At 67.2% G+C, this 26,472-nt stretch overlaps 1 protein-coding gene across 8 annotated transcripts in view; it reads right to left on the bottom strand.

Moving 5' to 3' along the window:
• RXRA (retinoid X receptor alpha) overlaps positions 1-26,472 on the bottom strand; it is a 95,749-nt gene that overhangs the window by 11,255 nt on the left and 58,022 nt on the right. For 5 of the 8 annotated variants that reach the window (XR_003432417.1, XM_027104373.1, XM_027104375.1 and 2 more), the window contains 4 exons: positions 16,561-16,826; positions 10,806-10,956; positions 10,199-10,378; positions 2,440-2,693 (listed from right to left, as the gene is read on the bottom strand). Coding sequence is in view for 7 of the 8 variants with exons in the window: in XM_027104373.1 (XP_026960174.1) it covers positions 2,440-2,693; positions 10,199-10,378; positions 10,806-10,956; positions 16,561-16,826 (851 nt within the window). In the remaining variant the exon portion in view is untranslated. Of the gene's footprint in view, positions 1-2,439; positions 2,694-10,198; positions 10,379-10,805; positions 10,957-11,265; positions 11,579-16,560; positions 16,827-26,472 lie in introns of those variants that run through there. The other 3 variants (XM_027104379.1, XM_027104374.1, XM_027104380.1) reach the window with 2 other exon arrangements.

Below are 26,472 nucleotides of genomic sequence, written 5' to 3'. Positions count from 1 at the left end.
GGTGCATCAGAGGCCCCTCCAGAAAGTTCTAGCCAGAAGGGGACGCCCCGGTCATTCTCAGAGACGAGGAAACCTGGGCGGCCTCCGCGGCACCCTGCTGCTCCCGGCTCCAGCCTGTGGGGCTCGGGTGGAGAACCCTCTGGGCCCGGGGACAGGGGGACCGAGGCCCGTGCACGGGATGTGGAAACCCCTCATTCCAGAAACCATGACGGCCAGGCAGCCACACGGGGGAGGCCCCCTCGGAAGAGCTTCCCCTGACGGAAACCATCCGCCCCCCAGTGACGCAGCCTGAACAACCCAGCCCCGTGAAGGGCCTGCTGAGGGCTCTCGTGGGAGGCCCGGTGACCAACTGGCACCGAGGCCACCGGGGCGGACAGAGCCAGGCGAACAGAAAGGGGACCTGGGACCCCGGGAGAGGCGGCAGCCGCGGGGCGTGGCCAGTTGGTCCGCGGACCTCAGGGGGAGGGGCAGACAGGCACCAGCCGCTGGGCGCCCCCGCCCCCACCTGCTCTGCAACAAACCTCCCAGGAGCGTCAACCGGAAGTCCACACACTCGCTGGGCCCCGGACACCACGTGCCCAGGACACCCTGCGGGCATCGCCCGCCCCATCCCGTCTGATGGACAGCGGCAGCCACGGGCACTCACACGAGCGAAACACCCAGCAGCTAGCGTGCCAGAGGCCTGGGCCAGGTTCTCGCCGGAGCCACTGCGGCCAGGCTGCGCTCCCCGGGGACCGTGCTCCTTGCCCTTCCACGCCGCAGGGCAGCCCCTCGAGGTGAGAGCACAAGCCTGATGGTGGGGGGCATGGGGGAGCCATGCAGGGGGAAGCGGGGGGCGTGGGGAAGACCCGAGGAGAGCCCCAGCGGTCGGGCCTTCTCCCTGGGCACCAGCCAACGGCTCCCTCCGAGCCCTCAAGGGGCCCAAAGCAGGTCCGGGGCACAGGCTGTCACCCTGAGCCACTCCCGGGCAGGCCGGGGCCTTGTAGGTGAGCACAGTCACGCCTAGAGCTGGGGGCGACGTCTGCCTGCACAGTGGGTGCAGGACTAGGCCTGGGGGGCTGCCCTGGGGGAGGGGGCTCCAGCTCTGCCGTGCTCCGTCCCGCAGGGTGGTCTCCAGCAAGTACTTAACTTCTCCGAGCCTGGATTCCCGCTCAGAGACAAAACAGGCCTCATTCAACGGCAGTTTCTGGAGTTCCAGCCCGTGCCTGAGAGGGCGGGACCTTCCCTGTGCTAGGAGGTGACAGCGGGATCCCCAGGCAGAGGCCCGAGGCTGCCCCAGGGCAGAGAGGTGTCGCCGGTGTCGAGAGAAGGGGCCTAACAAGCCGTCCCCAGAGCGGGGGACCCAGGCCAGCCCAGCTCAAGCTGCAGCACGAGGGCAGACCCGCTGCCTGGCCGGCCCGCCTGCCTGTCCCCTAGACCCCCCTCCGCCTGCTCTGAATTCGTGGAGAGAGAAGATGGCAGATTTGTTTTCTTCCCAATAACGTCCTTACTTGACAAAATCAAAAGCTGGCAGGCCAGGACTTCTCTTTCGGGGTTTCGACTCAGTCGTGAAGCCCTCCCCACCCCGCACTGGGACCGGAGAGGGGGCGTGGGGTCGGGCCGGACCACAGACCAGACGGACCGCTGAGCATCACAGCCGACGGGAGTCATTCTACGAGAGGCCGAGAGGCGGCGCGCCCAGGAGAGGGCCCGCCTTCCCTGGCACGCAGCCGAAGCGGGCGTCTCAGAGGGGCCGTGGTCCTGGGGCATCACAGAGTGCGGGGCAGCAGGGCGGCCTGCAACCCCCCACAGATGAGACGGGACCCTCACACTCGGAGATGGGGGTGGGGGCCACGTGAGAGCACCTACGGGCAGGGCAGGGTCCCGTGGAACAGCCTGATGGCAAGGATGGAGAATTAACCCACTGCACACGCTGCGGTGTGGCCCCCACGTGCTAGGGGCCGTGAAGAGTAACGTCAGGGGCGCTGAGCCCACAGAACAGGGGCACCAGGGGGGTCAAAGGGAAAGGGGCTCCGCGAGGAAGTGACACCTCTCTGAGGCTGAAGCCCGAGGAGGAACAGAGGGAGCGGCACGTGCAAAGGCCCTGGGGTTGGGGCAGGGAGCTGGGCAGGTGCGTCCGGTGCCGTCTGGGCCACCGTGAGCCGGGGAGACCTCAGGGCAGGCCACAGGGCTGTGGTCCCACCCCGACCACACACGGGAGACATAGATGAAGTCTGGACCTAACGCTGCCCGCAAACCTGGGGCAGACACAGAACCCCTGAAACCCAGCTGGACGATGGGCCAGAGACAACACGAAGCTTGAAGGTTACCATAACGTCCTGGGCTTTGAGCCAACCAACCAAAACCTCACCCACCCGACTGGGGACATCACAGAGGGGGTCTCCCTCCCAGGAGCGCGCCGGGGCCACCGTCCCCAGAGCAGGGCGGGGGTGCACTCACCGAGCTGGGGTTCAGCCCCACGTTTGCCTCCACGTACGTCTCGGTCTTGGGCTCGACGGCCAGCTCGGCCTCCAGGATCTTCTCCACGGGCATGTCCTCGTTGGCGCTGCTAGTGGACTCCACCTCGTTCTCAGCCCGGTCCTTGCCCCGCTGCCGCTCCTCCTGCACAGCTGAGGCACGGGGAGGCTTCCAGTCAGCCCGCAGCTCCCGCGGCAGCCCCTCCGCCGCCAGGGCCCGAGCAGCGCGCCCACAAGCTGGCCAGGGCCGGGGAGAAGGATGCTGCTCAGAGCCGGCCAGACTGCGGCCCCCTTCTCTGCCCCAAGCCTGGCCTCCTGGAGGCTGTGCGCTCTGAGAACAGAACACGCTGCCTCTCATTAATTCATTCACTTACTGGTCACCCCAGGACCCGCCCAGGGCCAGGGCAGATGGGACCCAGCTCTCAGGAAACTGACAGTTCAACAGGGATCCCAACGTGGAGTGAGAAGGGCTTTGATGGGCTACGGACTGAGGCAAAGCCAGGAAGGCTTCCCGGAAAAAGTGACAATGAAATTGAAGGAACGGGAAAAATAGGGAGAGCAATTCAGGCACGAGAGGTAGCACGCGTCAAGGCCTAGAACCAGAGCAGAAATGCCGCTGAGGAAAGGGCCTCTCACGTCAGCTAGGGAGCAGAACAAGGGGTGCAACGGTGGGGAGCGTGGCCGAGAACAGGGTCCAATGTGCCCCAGGAAGAGGATGGGGTGAGATGCAGATCTCTGATGGTCCCTTTCTGCTGCGGGGAGGAGAGGGGCTGGGGGAGAGCACAAGCTGGGTCAAACCCAGGCTTGAGACGGGACAGCCCAGGCCGGCCGGGCGGGTGCGGGGGTCCAGCACGAGGGTAGAACCTGAGCAGATGCTGCAGTCGGGGCAGCCTAGTTTCTGGGAACCCAGGGAGAGAAGCTGATGGGAGGAGGCGAAGAGGGAACGGTTCATTCCAACACATCCCCGCGGAGACCCAGGTGGGAGGGAAGGCTGAGGGGACCAGGCACCCCACGGCTGGGCGTTCACAGACCCTCGACTTCACAGCCCATGCAGCTCAAGCCGCCCTTTCCCAAGAGGGGCCGAGACCTCCCTGAGGTCACCCAGCAGGCCCAAGGCGACGCTGAACCAGAGCCAGGCTGTGGACCCCACCCAGAGCCCCGCAGAAACACAAGAAGGCTCCCGGGGGCTTCTGCAGCGCCCTCTGCTGGCCCTCACACCCCCGCTTCCTCTGCTGGGGACACCAAGGGCCCTGGACCAGGGGAAAGGAGGCCTGGCGGGGTGGGAGAGGCTGCCCACACAGCACCAGCACGGGGGAGCCCCTGGGCGTATTGGGCCTGTGCCTCCCCAGGGACGCGCCAGATGCCACTAAGCGAGGGCCGCAGCGCCAGGACGGGGCCCGCCACCGCCGCCGGCCGCCCTCCCTTGGTCCTGCTCTGCTGAGCCAGAGCAGATGTCCAGACGTCCCCCGACACTCCCAGGGCGCCCACGGCCTCCTCAGGACCAGCTCCTCAGCCCCCACCCCACACAAGGCTTCCTGGGGCCTCTGGAGACCCCAAGGCAGAGCAGGAGCTTATGCGAGGCGATTTCCCGAGGGCGGCAGTGAAACCTCTCACACACTCCCAGCCCCACCGAGGGGAAGGCCCTGCACGCAGCCCCCAGCATGGAGCCTTCCGGAAGCCGGGAGGGCGCGGCCCCTCGGGGGACTTCCCACGTGCCATCACCCCTCTGGGCCTCCGTCGAGGCTTACCCTCCCCTGCAGGAAGTCTGGACCAGACAAAACACAGTGCCCTGCTCCCGCAGACACCGCTGTCACGGGACTGCCCCCCACGCGTACCTCCAGACCCACCTGCCCTGCCCAGCTCCGGGGCCCGAGCTTGGGGCCTCACCCCGGGCCCTCTCACCCTTGGCCTCGGGTGGGTCTCGCAAACGCAGGGGACCAGCAGGAGGGAGGAGGGGGTCCGCGGCTCTGGCGCCCGCCCTGCCCGGCCACGGTTCTCAGCGGTCACTTCCTCCTCAGGCCACAGCTCTAGGGGCTCTGCCGGCCCACCCCCGCTCCGTCCTCCAAGCCTGGGGGTGTGAGGGCTCCCCTCTTGCTCCCTGGGGGTCCCCCGGGCCCGTGCAATTCTTGGGACACCGCCCACAGCTCTGCAACAGTACACGTGGACCCCTCTCCACCACGCCGGCCCCGCCGACGACCGTTCAGACCCTCTCCGGGCTGCGGGGCTCCCTGAGGGCCGGCCCTGCATCCTTCCCGCCTTCACAAATGGCTATTTAGGGATGGCCCCTGCCAGGGGCTGCGCTCTCCGAGACGCAAACGCTGACTCGAGCGAGAGCTTCTCCATCCGTGTGGCGAGACTCGGGACAGAGGGCCGGCCCACGCTTCAGATCCACCAGCTGGGCCCCGGGGCCAGGCGGGAGGCCTCGAGTCAGAGTTTTTGCAAGCCTGGTGCTTCTGGAAAGTCTGAAAGCCGGTGGGGCTGGGTGGGGAGCTCAAGCTGGCCGGCCTGGCTCTGGCCTCTTCCGACACAGCGGATGCCGGGCTGGAGCAGGGCCCCTCCTCGTGTCGCCGTCTGCTACAGGGGACGGGGTCACAGACCAGAAGAGTGGACCCGGTGGGCGGCAGCCACAGGCTGATCTGGAGTGATGGGGACCCTGGCAGGCCGGTGTCCCTGAGACCCTGAGGGTGGGGGTCCCCAGGGTCTGTCCTCTGAGCAGAACCCTAACTCCTCAGAGCCGGGACACAGCTGAGAGGCACGTTTGAGCAGGTGGGGAAACAGGCCCAGAGCACCAAAGGGGTGTGGCTGAGCCCTCAGGAGAACAGGCGGCTTCAAGCTACAGGCTCTGGAATCAGACGCTGTGTGGCCCCGGGCGAGTCCCTAGCCTCTCAGTGCCCCAGCTTCCCCAGCCACAGAGGGACGAGGTTGGCACCGGCCTCCAGGCTGGACCCGCAGGAGGCGCCCTCGGGACGCTCGCGGCTTCGTCCCCGCGCACGGCCCCCATGACGCGGCCCAGTTCAGGGGCTCTCCTCCCCTTCCAGACGGGACAGGGTGGCAGGTGGGGGTCCCTCAGCACTTGCCTCCTACGTGGGGGCGTCCGGAATTAATTCGCGAGCGCTCTGTGAAGCGCTCTGAAGCCATGAAGGGCCGGGCCGCTCCGAGCAGCATCGTTACAAATGTTATTGTTTTATTTAAACACGGGGGGTGGGGGGGCAGGGGGGAGGGGCTGGGGATTCATGCTTTGCCAGCTCGACCACCTCTTAGACGTGGCTGTGTTTGACTTATGTCCGCTGGCGCCGGGAAACCTCGGGTGGGAGGCGTCGGCCAAGACAGGGCCTCGTTATCCTCCCAGCCCCGAGCCACGGGCGGACGGGCCGGCACGGGGAGGGGACGCTGCCGGGAGGGCAGAGGAGGCCAGGCCCCCACGCCAGGGATCCCCAGGAAAGCCCCCGGGGCCGACCCTCCCCCAGCAGCCGAGCACGCGCCTGGGAGGGGCACTCAACGCCCAGCATAAGCGGGGTCCCCGGCGTCAGGAGACAGCTGGTGCCGGACGTCCTGGGGAGCAGCAGCCCACAGCCAGGGTGGGAACCCCGTCCCGTGACCTGCACAGTGCCCACTGCCACCCTCCGGCTCCTGGGGCCGGGCAGGAAGCCGCGAGGTGGGAGGGGTGTCTGGGCGGGGTGGGGGTGGGGGGACCACAGGCCTGCCGCCTCCTTTGCTTTGGCACCGCCGGCGGCTGGGCCCTTCCTCCATCCCCTGTATGGCCCCCGGGGCAGGCAGGGCTGCACTTCTCCAAGGGCTCTGGCCCGGCTGCCTCTTCTCAAGGCTGGCAGGGCATGTCCCTGTCAGAGGTCACAGGGCGAGTTATGTCCCTCGAGCTCGGAGGACACATCCCTCCTTCCCTCAGGGGGCTCAACCCAGGACAAGACGCCTGCACACAAGAATGATCACGTGCAACATACACGGGCACGCACACGGGTTCACACGCTTGCACACACGCTGCGGCCCCCACTCTCTGACCCCACCACCCGCCAGGCGCGGGGCTGGCACCCGCCACGTTCCCCCCAACAGGCCCTTCGGGGAGCCTGCCGACACCCCCATGCACCGCGCGGAAACTGAGACTCGGAGAGGCAAGGCCACGCGCCCCACCCGCACAGGGAGGCGGGGGAACCAGCGGGGGCCTCTCCGCAGCCGCTGAGGGGCCATGTCCGCTGGCACACACGCATCGGGCACTGCCGTTTCCACACCCCAGTCCCTCGGAGGCAGGGGATGGGGCGCAGGAAGGAAACGGGGAGAGGCCTTCCTCAGAGAGGAAGAAGGAAGCAGAGGCGGGGCAGCGGGTGACCCTCCAGCCTGCTGCTGTCAGGTCTCCCCCCTTCAGACGGGAGCACAGGCAGGCCCCCGAGCCCTGCAGCGGCACGCTCAGCGGACAGGCCCGGGCTCAGCCTGGGGAGGGCTGGCCCGCGGGGCAACTCCCACCTGGGCCCCACCAACCCCGGAATGCTGCGGAACGAGCCCCCAGGGGCTGCGTGTGTGCGCACGCCCCTGCCGTTGCCCGACACGAGACGCCGTGGGCCTGCCGCGTCCCTCCTTACCAGCGCGGGGGCAGGGTGCCTGTCGGCCCTCCCTGCGGTCGGCCGGTCCAGGGGCCAGCCCCAAGCCTGTGCCCCACCTGCCCCAGGGGTGTGATCAAAGCCTCTCCCAGGGGTCGTGCGGCACTGAGGCCGGTCAGCATGGCCGCCCGCGTGGGGCTGGCACCCAGGAGGGCTCAGGCCGGCCCTGGGGGCGGACAAGCCACATCCTGTGTGCTCCCAGCCAAGGCTGGGGTGGCACTCCAGGCCCCCGTCCCCCTGGGCCCCACTGGGCCCCAACTCATGCTGCCACCAGCCCTGCCACCGCCAGGGAGCCCTCCTGGCGGGGGTCGCCCGAGGACAGCAGAGAGGAAGGAGGCTGCCTCAGGACCGAGCCCCCTGCAGGGCCGGCACTGAGGCTGCGCCGGGGCCACCGGTCACTCCTCCCGAGAGCGAGGCAGTGGGCCGGGCCCCGCAGGCGACGGGAAGCACGACGGGCGCTGCCACCCACGCCAGGACAGAGCCTCCTCCCGGGGCAGTTTTACATTGTGTTGGGAGCAGGAGAGGGCGGTGTAGGAGGGTCCTGACCGCCTGCTCGTGACCTATAAACCCAGCAGGAGGCAAGGGGGTGCGGGGGGTCCTGACGGGATCCGGTATTTATCTAATGGCCCATAAATCAGGTCTGCCTCAGGATCTCGCCCAGCGCTCCCCATTTATGCACCAGACGAGAGACGGGCGGCGCGGCTCCGGCCCAGGCAGACGGGAGCAGCCTGGCCCCGCCAGTGTGGCCCTGAGACCTCCGCGAGCGCCCCTCCCCCCTGCACCCCATTTCTCCACCCAGGAGGTGTGGGAACAGCGTCACAGCACCACGGCTGAGAGTGTGTGCGACAAGGACAGGGCCCCCAGAGAGGCTCCGCACACGGCAGGCGCTCCTACAGCCCCCGGTGAGCACAGGGGAGGGGTCGGACCCGGTGCCCCCCCAGCCCCGAGCCTGCAGCTCCACTGGGACAGGAGAGGGGTGTCATCCACTCTCCCCCAGGCCTTGGGGGAGCAGGCAGCTGGGGTCTGCCCCAGGCTGACCTTAGGAGGGGGTCAGCGTTTCCGGGAAAGCCCTGGGGACCCGTGGACGGTCACCCCCTGGGGCCCCACAGTGCCACATCCACTGAGTTTCTCGGCCTCGGCGTGCGCTGACCCCGGCAGCTGGGCACGGGGTCTGCCAAACACTCTTCCACTCTTCTGGTGTCAGCTGGACATCTGCCCACCCAAGCCTTGCCTGATGTCCACGGCTGGGCCAGGGGCCCACTCTGGGCTCCCACAGTGCCCTGGGCTTCCCCCAAGGCAGCACTGATCACACCTGGGGGGCCCTGCCTGGCTGTCCGACGGTCACTGTGAACGGACGGATGCCCATGGCTCGCTGCTGTGTGCCCAGCGCCCGGCGTGGTACCAGGTGCCCGGGGTGGCCAGCTCAGCAGGAGAGTGATCTCACTCTACACCGTGGTGCCCACAGGGAGCCCCGAGCCGCAGCTGCATGTCAGGGCCCCACCTCCCCTCAGCACACTGGCACCTCCCCTCTGGCCAGGCTCCACATCTGGATGCAGACTGATCCGCTGCCCACCACACGCTTGCCCCCTGCCCAAGTTTCCATCCTTCAGGAACCACGCTGCACTCACCACCTCCAGGAAGTCTACCCTGACTACAAAGGGTGGCCAGAGGAACCGGGGCTGGGCACAGGCCTCCCCCAGCCAGGCATATGCTTTCTCTGCCCTCCTGATGGTCTAAAGGAATAGATCTGCACTGGAAGCCAGAAGCCCAGGCTCCAGCCCGACATGTGACCTTGGACAAGCCCTGGACTCTCTGGGCCTCAGCTTCTCCACCCACACAAAGAAGGGTGGGCCAAGGTCTCCATGGAACACGTACCCTGCCTGATCAGGAAGGCCCGGAGCCCAGGCCGGCCCCTCGCTCACGCTGAAGCCCAGGAGGCACCCCGCCCCTCACCAGCGGCTACCACCGAGCCCCATCACATCACTGCACTGCACAGGCAGCCTCGCGGCCTCAAGGAGCAAATCCTGCAGGACCACACGGCCCAGCTGAGGTTTCGGTTTCTCAGCAAGAACAAGTGGGGCTGAAGAGAGAAACAAGGGAAAGGAGATGAAAACTGCAGTCCCCACGAGAGAACAGTCCTCGGTGGTGAGACGCCAGCCCGAGACCCCGACAGAAGCCGGTGGGAAGGAGGCAAGCCACGCGTGGACCATGGGAACAGCCGCAGCGGAGAAGGGATCCCAGACAGCACCTCCTAAACCCGCGAGGCCCCAGGCGCGAGACACTCGAGCAGAGACGCAGACCAAACCGAGAGCCGCCACCCAGAATACAGGAGCCGCCGAACCTGCGCTGGGGAAACCGAGGCCCACGGACGGCCAAGGGCCACGAGCAGCCACCCTGGGCTCGGGCCCAGGTCTGGCTGGACAGCTTGACAAGCTCAGCGACCTCAGGGGAGCGGCCTTCCGCGCTACACGCCCCCACCCCCCCCCAATAAACGTCACAACCCAAGGCCGAGAGACCCGCAGCCCGAGTCCCTCTGCTGGGAGGACCTGGGGTCGCCAGGCACCCCGGCCAGATCTGCAGGAGGAAGCACAGCCCAGGACCAGCTGGCGTCCAGCAGGCTTGGGAACGTCCCGATGGTCTCTGGAGTTCCCTGCCCCACCCCCGGCCCGGGTCTCCTCGACCGGCCCCTACTGCAGCGGGAACGAGGCTCCAGGACCCGCACGCACGCCTTCCCGGGCTCACTCATTCAGCGCCCGCATCTCCCACCCCCAGCCTTGGCTCCCGCTGCTTCTGCCTCTGCCTCTCCCAGAGCCCAGGCACTCGGCCGGGCCCACTGTGACCTTGAAGAGGCTCTGATCAATGTCTGTCCCCAGCGGGGCTGGGAGCCACCAGCAGGCAGGACCGAGAGTGTCTCTTCCGTAATCCCAGAGCCTAGCACACAACAGGTACTCAGGAAAGAGCCGGTAAGTGAGCTCACAGCCCCCGGAGAGGTGCTGCCAACAGAGCAGCAGCCGCCGCTTCTGGAGGGAGTGAGCACCCCGTCATCAGAGGTATGCAAAGGAGGTCCACGCAACCGCCAAGTCCAGAGCCACACCCTGTGCTCCGAGAGGGGAGAGGGCCAGCACCACCTACCTTCGCGTTTCATGCCCATGGCCAGGCACTTCTGGTAGCGGCAGTACTGGCACCGGTTCCGCTGCCGCTTGTCAATCAGGCAGTCTTTGTTGTCGCGGCAGGTGTAGGTCAGGTCCTTGCGCACCGTCCGCTTGAAGAAGCCCTTGCAGCCCTCGCAGCTGTACACCCCATAGTGCTTGCCTGCAGGTGGGGCGGCCGTGAGCAGCCTGCGGCCAACTGGCAGAAGGGGCTCGTCCCACTGGGGTAAGGGAGCCAGCCTGGGAGCGCAGCAGGGCTGCATCCCGGCCCCACCCAAGACCCGGACCCCGGGGTCCTCGCCGTCTCCGCGTCTGAGATGGCGGCCCGAGGAGGTCGGCCGTCCTGCCCCCGGGGCTCCGGGCTCGGGAGTGGGACGCGAAGGGCCCTTCACCCCGGGCACAGCCCTGCTGCCCCCACGCCATCGTCACCACCACAGCTGCCTCGTCTCTGGAAGCCTCAAAGCCACGCTGCCGCTTACCACCTCCCGGACGTGGACACACTAGAAGGTCCCGGGTGCGCGGCTCGGAGCTCCGAGCAGCCCCCTGTTGGCCGGGGGCCCTGCCGTCCCCACTGTGCCCTCGCGGCCTACCTGAGGAGCGGTCCCCGCAGATAGCACAGATATGCTTGGTGAAGGACGCCATGTTCCCCGAGGGGTGGGCCGGGACTTTGAGGACGCCGTTGAGGCCCAGCGGGGGCTTGATGTCCTCGCTGCTGCTCACGGGGTTCATGGGCGAGTTGAGCTGAGGGGGGGGAAGCCGGGGTCAGCCCTGGCAGGCTGCTGCGAGGCACCTGCTGCTGGGCCAGGAGGTGCTGCCACACACCCCCTTTACTGAGACAGAAACTGAGGCTCAGAGAGGGGCCTCGCCCACCCCAAGCCACGCGGAGCGGCAGGGCCCAGCCCCGCTGAGCGCAGGCAGGACGCCGGGCACCACTTCCTCAGCCAGGCCGGAGGAGGCCGTCCTGCCCTCAGGGCCCGACCCTCCCGCAGGACCCCAGGCTCGAAGGAGGACCCGCAAGGCCCCTGCTCACACCCTCTGCCCCTCGCCCACCTAAATAAGAACTGCCTGCCATTCCTGGGCGATCCCCGACAGGACAGCGAGAGCGCTGGGACCCTCTGGTGAGGCAGGCGCTTTGGGGACTCCCAACCCATAGATGGGCACTGAAGCCTGGTCCCAGCAAGGAGGGAGGAGATCCAGGGTCCACCAGCAGGCCACTCTGCCCCGGCCTCGGCAGGCAGGGTAGGGGTCTTGGATCGTGTGACCCAAGGAGACAGGGAGGAGACAACATCCCTTACACACACACACACACACCCCTCCATCCCTCCCGCCATCCTGACACTGCTCCAGGAAGAAGGGTGGGAAACTCACCAGTCACCCTGGCAACAGCTGCTGCGGCTGCAATGACACAGCAGTTTTGGTTCCGCTGCGCCCACCCCAGCTCTCCCATCAGCGCCAAGGGCCCCGAGGTGCTTCCCGCCGCATCCTGCGCGCCAGCCGGTCCCCACAGGCGCCAGGACGCCAGCTGGGCGGCCCCCCAGCACCCCGACTTCTGCAAACCCCTGACAAAGGCGGAAGTCAGGTCCTACGATGTCTCTGGATGGACTGCAGCTGCCACGCTGCCCCCCGGTCGCCCCAAGCTGGGCCCCTCCTGCACAAGGGAACCTCACCCCCTTCCTTCCCTGCGGCCCCAACCCCCTACTCCCATCCCCCTTTCTCACGGGATGGGAAGAGCCGGGTGCTCAAAGCACAAACCATCCCAAAGGCTGTTTCACACCAGCCCCAGCGCCTGCAGGGATTCTTCCAGCCCTGGACAGGTCTGGATTCTTCTGCTCAGGTGGGCTGTGGTTCTATCAGGTCACTTAACCCCACGGGACTCGTGGGGGGCTGCAAGGAGGCCGGGAGGCCAGCCCCGGCCACCTGGGGCTGTCAAGATGCAGGAGGTGGGGCGAGAGGGCGTCCAGGGGACCCCACTGCACCCAAAGAACACGTACCCCACACCTCCAACCACCCCCGCAGGACCTGCAGGCCTCAGGAGCACCTCCCAGACGAGCCTCAACTAAGCAGGGGCGCCGACTGTTTGCTAAGGGCCACCGTGCACGGCATCTGTCACGTGGAAAGCCCCTAGCGAGCAGGGAGAGCTGCCCTCCCCTTTCCAGAGTGGACACGGAGGTTCAGGGAGGTCAGGGGACCAGCAGAGAGCCCACGGGTGCTAAGTGGCCGAGCAGGTGTGAGCTCAGGCCCCTGGGAGCCACAAGCGCTGACTCCCCGCACACGGCAGAAGGGACAACCAGGGCCCCAGGGAACGGGCCGGCCCAGAGCCCTCGGTGATCCCATCCACCAGACCATCCGCTGAGCAACCAGCCAGGCGCCCGAGGCCCCGAGGAACGCGCCCTGCCCAGCCTGCAGAGCTCGCCCACGGCCGTAGGCGGGACGGCCACAGCTTATCGCGGGATTCTGCCTCCTCTATTCCCTGTGTGACTGCAGGGAAATCATCTAATCGCTCTGGGCCTGACGCTCCTCGCGTAAAAACTGGAGAAAACTGAGTGCCTCCATCCCAGGGCTGCCGCTGGGATGACGGAGCGATTCGCGGGCAGCGCCAGCAGCAGAGCTCCTGAAGCCGGCCTGGGGCGCAGCAGCCTCGGCATTAGCACTCGGGCTTCCGGGGGCCACCGCTAGGCCAGCTGGGCCGCGGACAATGGAAGGCGGCGTCCCAGGCAGAGGGCCCCCCCCACCCCCGGAGCAGACGTCTGGAGGTGGGGAAACCAAAGGACTGTTGGGAAAAGGGGAGGAAATCCGTGCGGCCGGGAGTGGAGGGTCAGCAGCAGGGGCCGGCGGCAGGCCTTGAGGGGCCACTGGGCGCGTGGGAGCAGCGGGCGCAGGCTGGAGGCTGGCCCGAGGCCTCTCTCGGGCTGCGGGAGCCCGGCCGCGACTCCACGCGGCTCTGGATCCGCTAGGCGGCACTGAGGAGAGGAGCTCGGGCGTGTCCTCTTTCTGTGGTTGCTCAAACCATGCCGGGTGGGTAGGGGCCACCTGTCCTCTCTCCCAGGCCCCCACGTGCAGGCCCTCGGGCCCGGCGCCCCCCCTAAGGAAACAGGCAGGCCGCAGCACCAGGGAAGCAGCTGCAGGCAGGATGGATGGAGCCGTCAGTCACGGTCAGTGTCACGGCCAAGCTGGCTCCCAGGCCACACGCTGAGGGCATCCCTGCCCTCCCGGGCTCAGGCTTCCTTCCCGGGGGCACAGCTGTCAGCCCAGAGGCTCTGGGGAGCCCTAGGAGACCCTGCACGTGTGTGAAGATGTCGGCTGGCTGTAGCCCCCTCCTCACCCCGGGCCTGGGGCCTCCACTTCCCTTCTCTGCCTCAACTGGTGGGTCCTGGCACGGCCGCCATGGCAAGGCTGAGGGGGACAGGGGTCGCCCTTCTCCCTCCCTAGCCCCAAGCTGGTGGGCCTTGGACTGGTTCACAGCCCCCAGGACAGAGCGCGGGGTGCCTTGTTCTGACAGACACGCACACCCACCCACCGTGGGCTCAAAGCCCCCCCCACACCTATGGGGGACGGCTCCCCTCCTGCACTCCGTCCCGTGTCCTAGGAGACCCGGGGCACCAACAGCCCCTTCTGGAGGCCAAAGACTCCCTGGCGTGCCCAGGATGGGGTCCCATCCCATTTCCCCTTTCATATCCTTGGCAGGTATCTCAGTTCCCGCAGAGCCTATAGGACTTCCTGAAATAACCACCCGGCTCCATCAGGGCCCCCCAGGCCTCCTCGCCGCCCCCCTCTTCCACACCCACCGTGCCCTTCCTTCCCGGCCCATCACCCACGGTCAGGACGGGGTGGCAGGCCCTTGGCCCCGCTGGCCTCCGTCTGCCCATCAAGGCAGGTGACGAACGCCACGAAGCGCACGTGGCCTGCCGGACGCCCCACCACAGAGGCCTCCCAGCCGCGGTGCCCACGGCGAGGACAGGCAGGGGCCACGCAGGCCCTGCTCCAGGGAGGCTCGCCAGGCTGGTGAGGCCAGGGGACTGAGGCGCCCACACGTGCCAGGCCCTGTGGGCGGGCTCCGGGATGTGGTGGGGAATGCTCCCTGGGCTGATGGAGCCCCCGAACCCGGGGAGAGAGGTGGGGCAACTCGGCAACGGCACCTGAGGTCCAGCCTGGCCCTGCCCAGACCCACCCCCGCGCCGTTTCCATTTCCCTGCAGGGTGGGGTCGAGGAGGCGGCCCTCCCTGACAGCAGAAGTCAGAAAGCCTCACTGGTTCCGGCCCTGTGACTTTGCGGTTGTGGTTTTGAGGCAGGGTGTGGGGGCATGTCCCCCTCGAGCTCCACACACACTTCCATGAATCTGGGGAACCCCAGGTTTCCAAGACAAACTGCTGAAGCCTAGAAGTTGAACTCAGGGCCCAGGGAAGGAGTTATGGGGGCAGGGGTGGAGGCAGGGGTCGGGGGGGCTGAGGCCGCGCACGGGGCTCAGACCACGGCTACACCAACTGCGGCCTGATCGACCTACGGAGGAACAGGCGGACAGCTGACCAGAAGGGCAGCCGCGAACGTCTGGGACACACGCGGTTTGTTCCCCACCCTCACCCCCTCCTAAGCTCCACTCCTGCCCTCATCCCCTCATCAGCCTCACGGGACCTGCGGCCCCTCGCTCACAAACAACCTGCATTCAACAGGCACCCACCGTGTGCCAGGCACCTGGCTGTGTGCAGAGAACAACAGAGAACAGGGCGGACATGGCCCCAAACCGCCACTCGCCAGCACCGCCCACCCTTGCCCCCAGACAGGCTACCAGTGCCCGGGGGCACCAGGCTCCCTCAAGGTTTGGGGGGCATCACTGCCACCCTCGGGCCCTGCCCCCGCACAGCCCTTGCTCCAGACTCCACACCCAGGCTCCTGCCGAACGCGTGCCCGCGGGGCGTGCAGGGCAGGCACCGGGCCCGGGGGCCAGCAAGGAGCCTCACGGGGCCCTCCCTGGGAGCCAGCAGGTGCCGCCTCTGTCCTGGTTCCCAGGGGACAGGGTGCAGGCCCAGCCCTCGTGTGCCCTCCCGTCGAGCAGCATCGTCAGGCTGTGGCGGCCATACGCTCACAAGGGCACGGCCGGGCCCAGGAAGGCAGCCAAGACCCCCGTGCCAACACCTCCGGCCTTCTGCCTGCTTCTGGTGACAGGTGACGTGAGGGGCCACCTGAGGCCCGAGCTCCTCTGCACCCGTCCTCCAGGCACAAAGGGGCTGATGAGGTGGCCCTGGAAGAGCCAGCCAGGTGCTCCACAACCAGCTCTGGACAGGCCCAGCCGATGGAGCGGGGGAGGGCTGTCCTGCAGGCGGCGTGGCTCCGTGGGCAGCAGGGAGCCCACGGGACACGCGGACACGACTAGCTGTGCAGCTCTGGGCCGTGGAGCCTGCGCCCGAGTCCCTCTCTGGCCGCTGTCCCGCAGCCCCGTGGAAACAGCTCCCAGAGCCTGCCCCACGGAGCCCTCCTCTAAGGGGGCCTCCCTCTACGGGGATGAAAGCTGGACCCAGACTTGAACGACGCTCAGAGCAAAGGGGGCCCCACCAATGTCCAAAAGGACAGTTAGAGCCCCAGAAAGAGGGAAGACCCCTGGGATTCAGCAGATCTCCCAGGCGTCCAGTGAGAAATCCACCAGGAAACCCCCAGAGCCAGGAGAGGAGATGCCTAGCAGGGGTCCTGGGCACTCAGGACAGCTCTGCAGGGGTTCAGACGAGAAGCGCCCAGGGGAGGGCGGACCAGGCCTCGGGGGTCCCCACGGCAAGAACTGGCTGAGTCAGGCCCACCAGGTGCCAGCAGCTTCCTGATCTGGACCCAACCCCAAAAGCCAGGCTGTTCAGAGGAGCATCTGGGCAAACACGACCACAGAGACCACCAAGCCCGGCAGATGAGCCTCAGGCCTGGCACCCCCGAGGAGGCAGCGTCTGCCCGAGCCTGGGGGTCGGGGCAGGGAGCACCAAGACACCCCGTGCGGGGAAGGGTCCGGGCCTGGGCACAAGAAGGGCAGGCCAGGGGATGACGGGGCTCCAGGTAGGCGGCTTCAGCCTGAGGACCTAGGAGTCCCCACCCTACAGAGCTCTGAGTCCTAGAGGCAGGTCCCCCCCGCACTGGAGGGGGCCTCGCTGGGACAGAGGGCCGGCGAGGAAGCTTGGTCACTGACCCCCGAGGGCCACGGGCACAGGAGTCGGCCAGACCTGAGCTCAAACCCAGGTGAAAGCTGCCTCTCTGACACTGTTGCCAGAGAGGAAAGGGAGACGTGACAGCACCTGCCTCCCAGGGTCCACAGGACTATGCGGGTAAAGCCAGGCCCCGTCCCTCTGGTCCAGGCCCCGCCCCCGCACTTACCTGGGGGCTGCCGGTGCCGAAGCCCAGGGTGGGTGTGGTGGGCACGGACATGGAGTGGGGGCCCATGGGGGAGCTGATGACCGAGAAGGGCGGACCCATGCCGTTGATGGGGGAGCTCAGGGTGCTGATGGGCGAGTGCAGCTGTCCCGGGGAGCCGAGCGAGGAGCCGATGCCGGGCCCCAGGGAGGGGTGCAGCGAGGGGGCGGCCATGGAGCCGCGCCCCGTGGGGGAGTTGAGGGAAGAGGAGTTCACCTGCGTGGAGAAGTCTGTAAGACAAGAAGCCACAGGAGGCCAGTCAGGAATCCACACCTGAGGGATACAGCCTGGCCCGCTACCCCTCAGGCCACAGCTACCACACCAGGCCGCGGAAGGGCAAGGGACCCCCACTGCAATCCTACGGCTCCCCAGCAACACGAGGCCAGTCCAGCCACGCCCAGAGCTCCCCCCCAAGGCACCAGCCCCACCTGGCCCAACTTTAAGGTTCAGGCTGGGCCCCAGGCAGATGCAGGAGAAGCAGGCTGACAGCTGCTCTCAGATGCCTGTCTGGGCAGGGAGGCCAGATGGCTGCCCCTGGAACCCTCAGCACCCCAGGCCTGTCCACCTGGAACGCCTGGTGGCCGGGAGTTGCCAGCCCCTCTGCCCATCTACTCAGGGGGTCAAGGTGAAAGTCTGGGGATAATAAAAATAATGAAGGCTGACATTTTCGGAACACCCACTGTGTAGCAGAAACAGTGCATGTCCTCAGCAGAGATGAACGCACGCAGTTAGGAGGTACACGGCGGTCCTATTATCCCATTTTACAGATGGGGAATTGAGGCCCTGTGTTCTTACCGCTGCCCACGGCAGGGCAGGCCCAGCACACAGCCTGGGCCTGCTCAGGTACCCCAGCGACGGTGGCCAAGACAACAGGCCCCCAGGCCCCTCTATCTCACGGGGCCCCAAAGAATACAGCTTCCTGTGTGCCCAGGCCTGGTGGCGTGCGGCCTGAGGCAGGGGAGCTTCCAGGCAGGCCTGGTGGAGGGGGCCCAGGTGTGCACCAAGCCCGCAGACGGGCAACCCACAGAGGCTGCGGCAGTGAGAGGCCGGGACCTCCCACACACCAGCCTTTCATGCCAGGGATTTCAAAGCCCCACCAGGCACTAATGGGGCCTCCCCTTCCTACCCTGAGGGCTCAACGAGAAGCTTCCCCAGGAAGGAGGCTCTCCGGGTGAATCCACTGCCCTGGGGCCTGAGCAGACCGTGGGGAACTCAGAGAGGCCCAAATAAGGCAGCATGAGTCAGAGCTGCAGGCCACAGCTAGTCCAGTCCGGCCTCTGGCAGGGTGTCCTGAGCAAGCCACGCCCCCTCGGTGGGCCTCAGCCTTCCCATCTGCAAAATGGTCTCTCGGGCCCTTCCCGCCAGGCCTGCAGTGATCACACATGCTTCTGGGAAGTCGAGCGGGCCACGGGTGTGATCGGGCGGCCCCCGTCCACGTACCCCCAAGTCGGGGGATGTGCCCTGCTTGCACCAGCAATAGCCGCAGGAGAACTTCGCCTGCCTGAACCTCGGCGCGGCCGTGCCCCGAGCGCTCCCTGAGCGCCAGGCTTGGGGCAGGAAGAAGCCTTGTTTGTGCATCGCCCCCGAGTCCTCTCACCCACTTTGGTCACCGGTGCAAACTGAGTCTCGGGGACAGGCTGCAGGACACCGCTACCAACAGTCAGGGCCGGGCAGACCCGACCCCGGCCAGAGCCGAGCTTCCTCCAGGGCCTTGTGAACTTGTCCATGGAGGTGCTGGGCGGTGGCCAGCCGAGATGGAGGGAAACTGGGCAAGACAGGAGGGGCCGGGTACAGGGGGGCGGGGGGCCTCCGGTAAAAAGGGGGGGCCAGGGGAAGGGGCACCAGCCTCCAGCCTCTGCGTGTGGCCCGTCTCCCAAATGCAAAGGTCGGGGCCCGGTTCCTGAGCCCAGCCCCCATCCTCTGAGCCCCAGGGTCACGTGTACAGCAACTGCTCCAAACCAGGGACTGTGAGCCCCTGGGAGGGGCCACCCCGGCCAAGATCCACCTCAACGACCCCCACTCTGGGCCTTTCCTGTTGACACAGAACCTCCACAGCAGACACTTTCCCAGAGCCTGGGTGACAGCGGGCAGGGGGTATTTTCTGGAGTCCTCTGGAGTCTGGCCAGGAAGGGAACGTTAGGAGGAAAAGGGAAAAGTGCCTAAACACCCCCTGCTCGCAGAGAGGCCCCGCCCTGCCCTCCACGTGCACGCAGGCTCTGCCTTTTCCGGGCCACTATCTGTCCCCACCCACTGATAAACAGGAGATGCGATAAGGCGCTATTCTTGAAGCCATACTTTGGACTCGCAGGGGACTTGTCACCAGCGGTCACCACACGCTTATCTGATCCTGGGCTGCGGGACACCAGGCTCAGGCCCAGACCCCACCCTGGGAGCTGCTGACACCCAGCTCTCCCCACCCAAGGGGGCACACGGGGCCTCGGAGGGAGGGGCAAAACCCAACTGCCGACTCCCACCCCCCCCACCGCCGCCCAAGAACCCGGGCCTCGCCAGGCCTGAACCCAGCACCTCACACCGCTTTACACCCTCCATGCCCCTGGGGACCAGCAGTAATCCGTGAGACTCAGGACTCCAGGGAAGGAGACCATGGCCCGGGAGCTCACAGGGACCTCCAACAAGAGACAGGCCCCCGTCCAGGCAGGAGGACATCCCAGCAGCCCCAACACAGGCAAAGGGACTTCAAAGAGCTGCCAGATTCAATTCAGGAAGGCTTGCGTGGAAGAGGTGATGGACAGATCTCTCCCTTGGCACAAAAAGCGTTTCAGGCCATAAAACTGACTCTAAAATGCAAATACCTGGAGTCCAGATAGGGAAGCCATGGAGCAGAGATGGAATGCCCTGGAATGCTCGGCGCCCAGAGCAGGAGAGCAGTAACCCCCTGGGCCCCCAGAGTATATGGGTGTGAAAAGTTACATTCAGTAAAGTTAAAATAAAGAATGTTCTCATGGTAACTGACAAGGGCACAGGCTGCTCCTCGATAGTGAGTTCCCCGTCGCAGCTGTATGCAAGCAGAAACTACAGCCACCACTCAGGAGTGGCCAACCAGGTGGGCCCTGAGGTCCCTCTGAGAGAGGGAAGGGACATTCCCCGCCCCCCCACCCCCCGCCAACAGTCCTGAACTGCACGGGCTCCCTCCGTGGGAGGGAGCCCACCAGGGAGAATGCCCACCAGGACCCTCCTGCCCCCCCCCGCCCCACCCCGGAACCCCTAGCAGGAAGCGGGGGAACCCCCACCAACTCCTTTCTGGTCTCTGCCAGACAGCCTGGGAAGGCAGGGGAGGTGGCAGGAAATACCAACCCCGCTGAGGCTGCCCGGCTGGGGCGGGGGTGAGCCCCTGGACCTCCAGCCCCTCTTCGGGAGCCAGGGAACCCCCGACTCTCAGAAAGGGGAGCTCAGGGCTCCTCCGCGGCCCTTCTGAACCTACAGGGCCGATCAGGGCAGGGTCCAGGCGGGCCACAGACTGGGGTCGAGGGCCCAGCCAAGCAGGAAGCCCAGCGGAGGGAGGGGAGGGACAGGCAGTCCAACCGAAGGAGCACGGGAAGGAGTCCCGTGGGGCTGGAGTGAGCGGGGACTTCAGAGGGGGCCGTGCAGGACAGCACGGAGGTGGGAGAGGGGGCCAGGAGGGGAGAGGGGCACAAAGGGGTAGGGGCGCCCCGAGGGCGCCAGCACCCTACCCTGACAAGAATGAGCACAAATCCGCCCCCCCCCCACTGCCCCGAACCAAAACCCCACCACGGGGTGCTGGAGGGCCCTCGGGAGCTTCCTGGGACGCCCGCCTCCAGACCCCACCTTCCGGAAGGACTGCTTCCCCTGCCGCCCAGGGGAGGGAGAAGTGGCAGCCCACTGGGGACTGTGGTGGGGCCGTGGCGGTCGGGGTTTGGGGGAAGCTCGGGGTGGTTGGTGCAGGGGAGGGGTGGGGCAGGAGGCGTCCACAGGCTCCACGGGGTGAGGGGCCTTCAGGAACTGCGGCGGCAGGGGGTGGGGGACAGACGTGCCCCCGACAGGGGTGTGCCGGCCCTGGTCGGGAAACGCCCACCACTCAGGTTCCCCTTCTGTAAAATGGGTACGCCGACAGCAGAGGCTGCTGCCACAACCCACAGGAGTGGGCCCCACGAGCCCTTGCAGGGTAGGGTTCCAGCGCAGGCCATGTGCCTGCAGAGGGTGGACCTACCACCTCCAACCCCAGGGGGCGTGGCCAGCTCACTGCCTCTGGCCTAGTGTCAGTTTACAGCTCAGGTGGCCTAGCCTGAAATTTCAGCTCCTCTGGGGTCACCCTGCCCTTTCCCCAACGAATGCCCCCAGCCCCAAATCTCAGCCCCCGCTGAGGAGGACACAGGTCAGCTCAGCCCTTACACGTGATCAGGAGAAATTCCCGCCTGCCTCCGGCTCTCCCCAAGAGCCTGGGACCTCAGAACAGGGTCAGATAGGGAGCCCACCGGGCAGGCAGCCTCAGGGGCCCCTACAGAGAGGCCCCCAACGGGCCAGGAGGGACCCAGGCCCAGCAATCCGTCGGCCTGCAGGGACCATTACTCAGGTCCCAGCTCCACACCAGAGCCCAGAGTGGCGCAGACCTGCCCGGACCCCAGGGGAGAGAGGAGGAGGGGCAGGGCGAACCAAGGCATGCACCTCCTTCACCCCGCCCCCCACCGCTCACAGACGCCCACTGGTCACCCGACAGGGGCTCCACCCCCTCCCCAGGCCGCATGGACAGCAGCAGCTGGCCTCTCCCAAGTACTGCTTCCTGGCACCGCCCTACCCAGCCCTCCGTGACACAGGCAGGGATGCCGGAGGGGAAGGGGGCAGGAGGGGGCAGGCCGAGTGGACGCCGAGGAACGGGCAGGACACTGCTGGGTGAGGGACAGTCCCCATGTCTCCAGCAACCTCAGGGCTGCTTGGGAGCCCAGAGTGACTGGGGGCTGCAGGCCCGGTGGACAGAGGCTCCGCCACCATCGTCACCACCACCTGAGGGACCCCTTGCCCTGCTCCCTGCACAGACAAAAGGCTGAAGCCCTAAGAGGCGGATGGTGGCGCTGAATGGCCTTTGCCACAAGTGACAAACGGACGATGTTTCGGGCTCTGATGGCCGTCCTGAGCCGGCCAGGGCTGGTGAGGGGCGGAAGGAGGAACGGGCAGTGGCGGCAGCCGCCCTCACCCAGCACACTCGTACAGCCTGGGGGCACCGTGACCGGGCCGCTGTCAGGGAAGTGGGGAGCACAGCCGGGAGGAAAGGGGGGGCAGGAGGGGCTCCGTGTGACCAGCCAGCCAGTGCCTGGGCCTGAAAGGTCCAGGAGAGAGCTGAGGGGTAATGGTGCCAATGCACTGGGGCGCTAGCGCCAGGGTCTTGGCAGGAGGCTGCCCCCCCCCACGCCCACCCTCCAGAAGCTCACGGTCTAAGAGGGCTGCAGCCACAGCCCTCACACCAGGCACAGCTCGAGGGTCAACCAACGTGTCTCCACCACTTTCCCCCGATTCCTGCGGTGGGCACTACCACCACCCACCGGGCCAGTGGCACTTGGGCAGATGTCCGAGGGGGGCGCCACCTGGCGGTACCCTAGGCGCTGAGCTGCACCTGGGGTAGCACTGCTCCAACCACCACGGTACAGAGGAGGGATCTGAGTCCCAGAGCTGCGTCTACTACCTAACTGTCCACAGCTTATGGAAACACGCTCGGGGAGAGGGGCTTGGGGGGTGCAGGGAACACCCTGGCCGGACCCCCGGGAGGTTGGGGCTGGACTCCTCCGGCCCAGCTCCCTGGCTGCGTCACGCCCCTCTTCGCCAGGCCAAGCGGCGCACGCCCGGTGCTACAGGAAGAAGCCGCTCACAGCTTCAGGGTGACGGGGACCAGGGCCTGCTGCTGGGACACCTCCCTCCTGGCTCCATCCTGCACCCTACACGAATGCCCCGAAGGCTGGCTCGGGAAAGGTCAACGCCCCACCTTCCCCGCCCCCTTCCCCATGACTGTAGGGCCTCCGGGACCTCGGGGCACGGCCGGTTTTTCAGGAGAAGCCAGGTGGCCACAGGCAGAGCCAGTCCCTGGCAGTCCTGTCCCCAGAGGCCTTGGGAAGCTTGGGGGCTGGGGGTTGTTCAGGGTCAGGACTGGCAATGACAGCTGTGCCAACGTGACTCTGAGACCCAACCCAGCGCCGGGCTGCCACTCGGGTGCCGCTCCTCCAGCCAGCCAGCAGGGTGACCACCTCAGGGTGCAGGCCACCACCTGGGACCCCCAAACAGGAGGCCGGTCCTTCTAGGAGAACTCCAAGGCATCTGAATTTACGGGGAGGTTCCCCCACTCTCCCCGCCCCAGAGACGGCTGCGGGACAAGCATTCACTAGCCTCCATGACTGGACCACCCACCCAACCCAGGGCCCCAGAGGTGCGAGAGGCCGGCCCAGCCGGCGCCAAGGAAGGAGTCGGGAGGACACGGTGGACAGGCAGTGCCCGGCTCAGCCCCACCCAGCAACACTCCCTCCAGCTGGTTCCGGAAAGGAGCCCCCCCGCAGGAGGGCTGCCGGGTGGAGGCCGCACAGGGCCACCCTCCCAGAAAGATGCCAAGGGACAGAGAGAGAGTCCCCAGAGCTGTTTCCAACCCCGTGGCCAGAGGCCCTCGGCAGGCCAGCCTGCACCCCTGAGGGGCCGTCCCCTCCCCCGGGCATGGCAGGGAGATGACCCCGATCTACCGCCGGACCGCTGGGCCATGCCTCCTGTTCAGTGGCCTAACACGGGCTGCCCGGGGGAGAGGCTGGGGAGGGGCAGCAGCCGACCCCCAGGCCTGCTGGAATCCCCAGGGGGGAAGCACAGGCACAGAAAGGGGGGAGGGACAAGAGGGACGGGGCCACAGAGCCACTGGGGAGCCAGCGGCAAGTGAGCCTGCGCGTGATGCCGCTGGCACCGCGGCCTCTGCAAAATGGAGATCCCCAAACCCACGGCCTGCCGGCGGCCCCGTGGCTTGGGAACCCCCCCACCCCCCGCCCTGACCCCGCAATGAAATCAGAGCTTCCAGAACACAGAGCTAGAGTCTAACGAGCAGCTCCTGTGTGGCTGCCCCGAGCCGGCGTTGATCACAGGGCCTCCGAAAAGCCTGGGGACGTGGGCCTGGCTCCGTCCCACCTGCAGAGGAGGAAGGGGCTCAGGGAGGGAGGGGCACTCCCCAAGCCGGAGCCGGAGTCAGCGGCCGGGGACCAGGACCCAGCTCTCCACCCTGATGCTCCCAACACACTTCACTCTCACGCAGAGCCCCCGCAGCCAGCCTGGGTGGCCGGCAGAGCTCCAGGCCGGACCCGGTGCTAGCAGGCACGCCCACCGTGGGGTCAAAGGGCACGGGGAGCTGGGAGCACGCTCACCTCTCCGGGGCCGGGCAGGGGCTCCCGGGTGCCGCAGCCTCCTGTCCAGGCAGCACCCCTGAACCGTCCCCAGCACCTCCAGGGCGCCGGCCCAGATGGCGGGTGGGGGGGCGCGGAGAGGGGGGGAAATTCCTGATGAAACCCCGCCTGCTCGACGGCAGCCTGGTGGTGGGGGGCCCCGAGCCCGCGGGCTGGCTGAGGCAGTTTCTCTTCAACAGGAAAAGAATGACGCTTGTTTCATTTTGAGCCGTGTCGCTCCGGCTGGCTCAGGGGCCCGCGGCCGGCTCTGTCATGGAACGCCTGTGCTTTCCACCCCCACTACAGCTGTTTTTCTCTCTAACTTTCTCGCAGCCCCTGCCGGCGTCGGGAACATGTTTGCAGACACTCAGGCCCAAGTTCGCCGGCGTCCCATCCACCTGTGCTGGCGTCGGGGGGCTCCGTGCCAGGTGGCCAACCTGTCCCAGTAGTGTGGAGCGGTCAGGGAGAGATCAGGGCCTGCCTCCTCTGGGCCCGGTGTGGGCTGGCCTCTCCCGGGGCGTCCCCAATCCTCCCACTGCCCTCCGAGCATCGCCACTTCTCGGATGTGGGCGCAGATGCTTGGCACCTCCAGTGTGTGGTAGCCCAGGGCTGCACAATGGGCGGGGCCGGGCCAAGCCGGAGACCCTGGAGGGCAGAGCGCCAGCCCAGCTCCCGAGCGGCTCACGCACGGCAGGCTCTCGGAGACCCCCACTGCTGCGTGCCGAGAGCCCGGCCCCTCAGCGTCCTGCCCTGAGCAGAGGCTGACCCACACCGCGCTGACTCAGCCAGGTCGCCAGGCTGGTGCCGTCGTGGGCGGAGGCACAGATGGCAGGGGCTCTGCAGACAGCAGACAGGACCTCACCCATGAGACAGACCGAGAACGGGACATCCGCCTGCTGGAGCGGGGCTTCCCCATCTCGGCCGCAGGAGGGGTACCTCCCACTCGGACCAGCACAGCAGCCCCAATCCCACCGCTCCTGCAGCAGGGCCTGCAGCCTAGCCGGCTCTCCCCTGCTCTGGAAAGGCCCCCTCCCTCAAAGGGCAGCCTCCGGGGGCGGGGCGGGGGAACCAGCCTCTGAACCCCCTTGGGCTGTGTCGCCACTGTGCGGATTCAGCTGGGGGCCCACGGGGCTGGCAGGATTGGTTCCCAAGCTGAGATGAGACTCTGCCACCCCTTGGGGACCTGCTGTGAGACAGGGTCTACCCTTCACCACCGCCCCCAGGCCCCCAGCAAGTGCAGGGACAGGAGAGTGGGTTCGACTCTGCACCAGGAAACGGAGGCCCAGGAGGCCCTAGAACCTCCACCTCCATCCTCACAAAGCACTGAACCGCGTCCCCAGATCTCCGACCTAAGGCCTCATTCCTGACACACCTTGCCGGGGCGGAGCGGCCAGGAGGTTGAGAACCTTCTCATCCCACAACAGGCGCTTTTCAGGGGCTGCTGCGGCAGCAGACCCCGCAGACGCGAGGGTGGCCGTGTAACAGGCAGCGTCCGTGCCCCGTGACCCCCTGCCCTGAGAACCCAGATGGGCCTCAGCAAGCACCCACGGCAGCACCCAGCCCGGCCACCCAGCCCACAGGGCCTCCAGGCAGGAAGGGGATGGACAGACTGACAGGTGGAAAGTCTCTCCCTGGGCCCGGATGACCGTGACCTCCGTCCGCACAGCACCGCCCCCCGGGAGTGACCCACCAGCCCCTTCGTACAGACGAGAGCCTCAAGTGGCCAAGCTCAGATCTGGCGGTGGCCAGGACACAGCCACTGGCTCTGCGTGCCCTTCCCATGGCCGCCCCCTGCACTGGTCACTTGGCAGTATGGCCACTGTCCACTCAGTCACCACCAGAACCTTCCATGGCTCCCCACCACAGGCCCCAAACTCCAAAGCCCGCCCCCCACCTTGTTCCGGCCACCTGGGGCCGGGGCCTCTGCCCTTGCACCGCCGCCTCAGTGCCCCTTCCGGGCCCTCTCGGCTTCACCAACGACCACAAGCAACCCCCGGGGGGGCCAAGGTCAGGGTCAATGCGGGGAGGGAATCTGGGAAAGTATGTTTCCACTGCCGGTTCCTGCCCTTGGGAATATATCTGCCGACAGCTTCCAGCAACTGTGAACCACGTGCGGTTTTGAACACAGGATGGGGGCTGGGGGACGCCCACCGCGCGGCCAGCCAGGTGACCGACACGCGCTCCCAGCGGCAGGGCCGTGTTGAGGGGCCCCAGTGACCAGACCTGTGCCCAGGGGTGCTGGAGCTCGGTGAGGCCCAGCTTGGAGGGATGGGGCAACACCAAGGCCTAGGGGGACACACCAGGCAGGCAGCAGCCTCCAGCTCTCAGGGCTGCCGGAGGGAGGGGGGAGCCCCTCAGCACCTGACAAGGAGAAGCGGGGACCCAGAACCATGCCTTCCACAGCTCCAAACCCACCCCGATTCCCCAAACCCACGCGCAGTCCACAGAGCTGCCTGGGAAGCAGGGCTCAGTCCCTCCTGGGAACATACAGCCCGCTGGA

Source organism: Aethalodelphis obliquidens, unplaced genomic scaffold, assembly GCF_003676395.1.
Source record: "Aethalodelphis obliquidens isolate GAN/ISIS:26980383/991018 unplaced genomic scaffold, ASM367639v1 scaffold7, whole genome shotgun sequence".
In the NCBI taxonomy this organism is placed as follows: Eukaryota; Metazoa; Chordata; class Mammalia; order Artiodactyla; family Delphinidae; genus Aethalodelphis; species Aethalodelphis obliquidens.
Note: the sequence above shows the minus strand (reverse complement) of the source record. Positions and strands in the feature narration are given on the sequence as shown.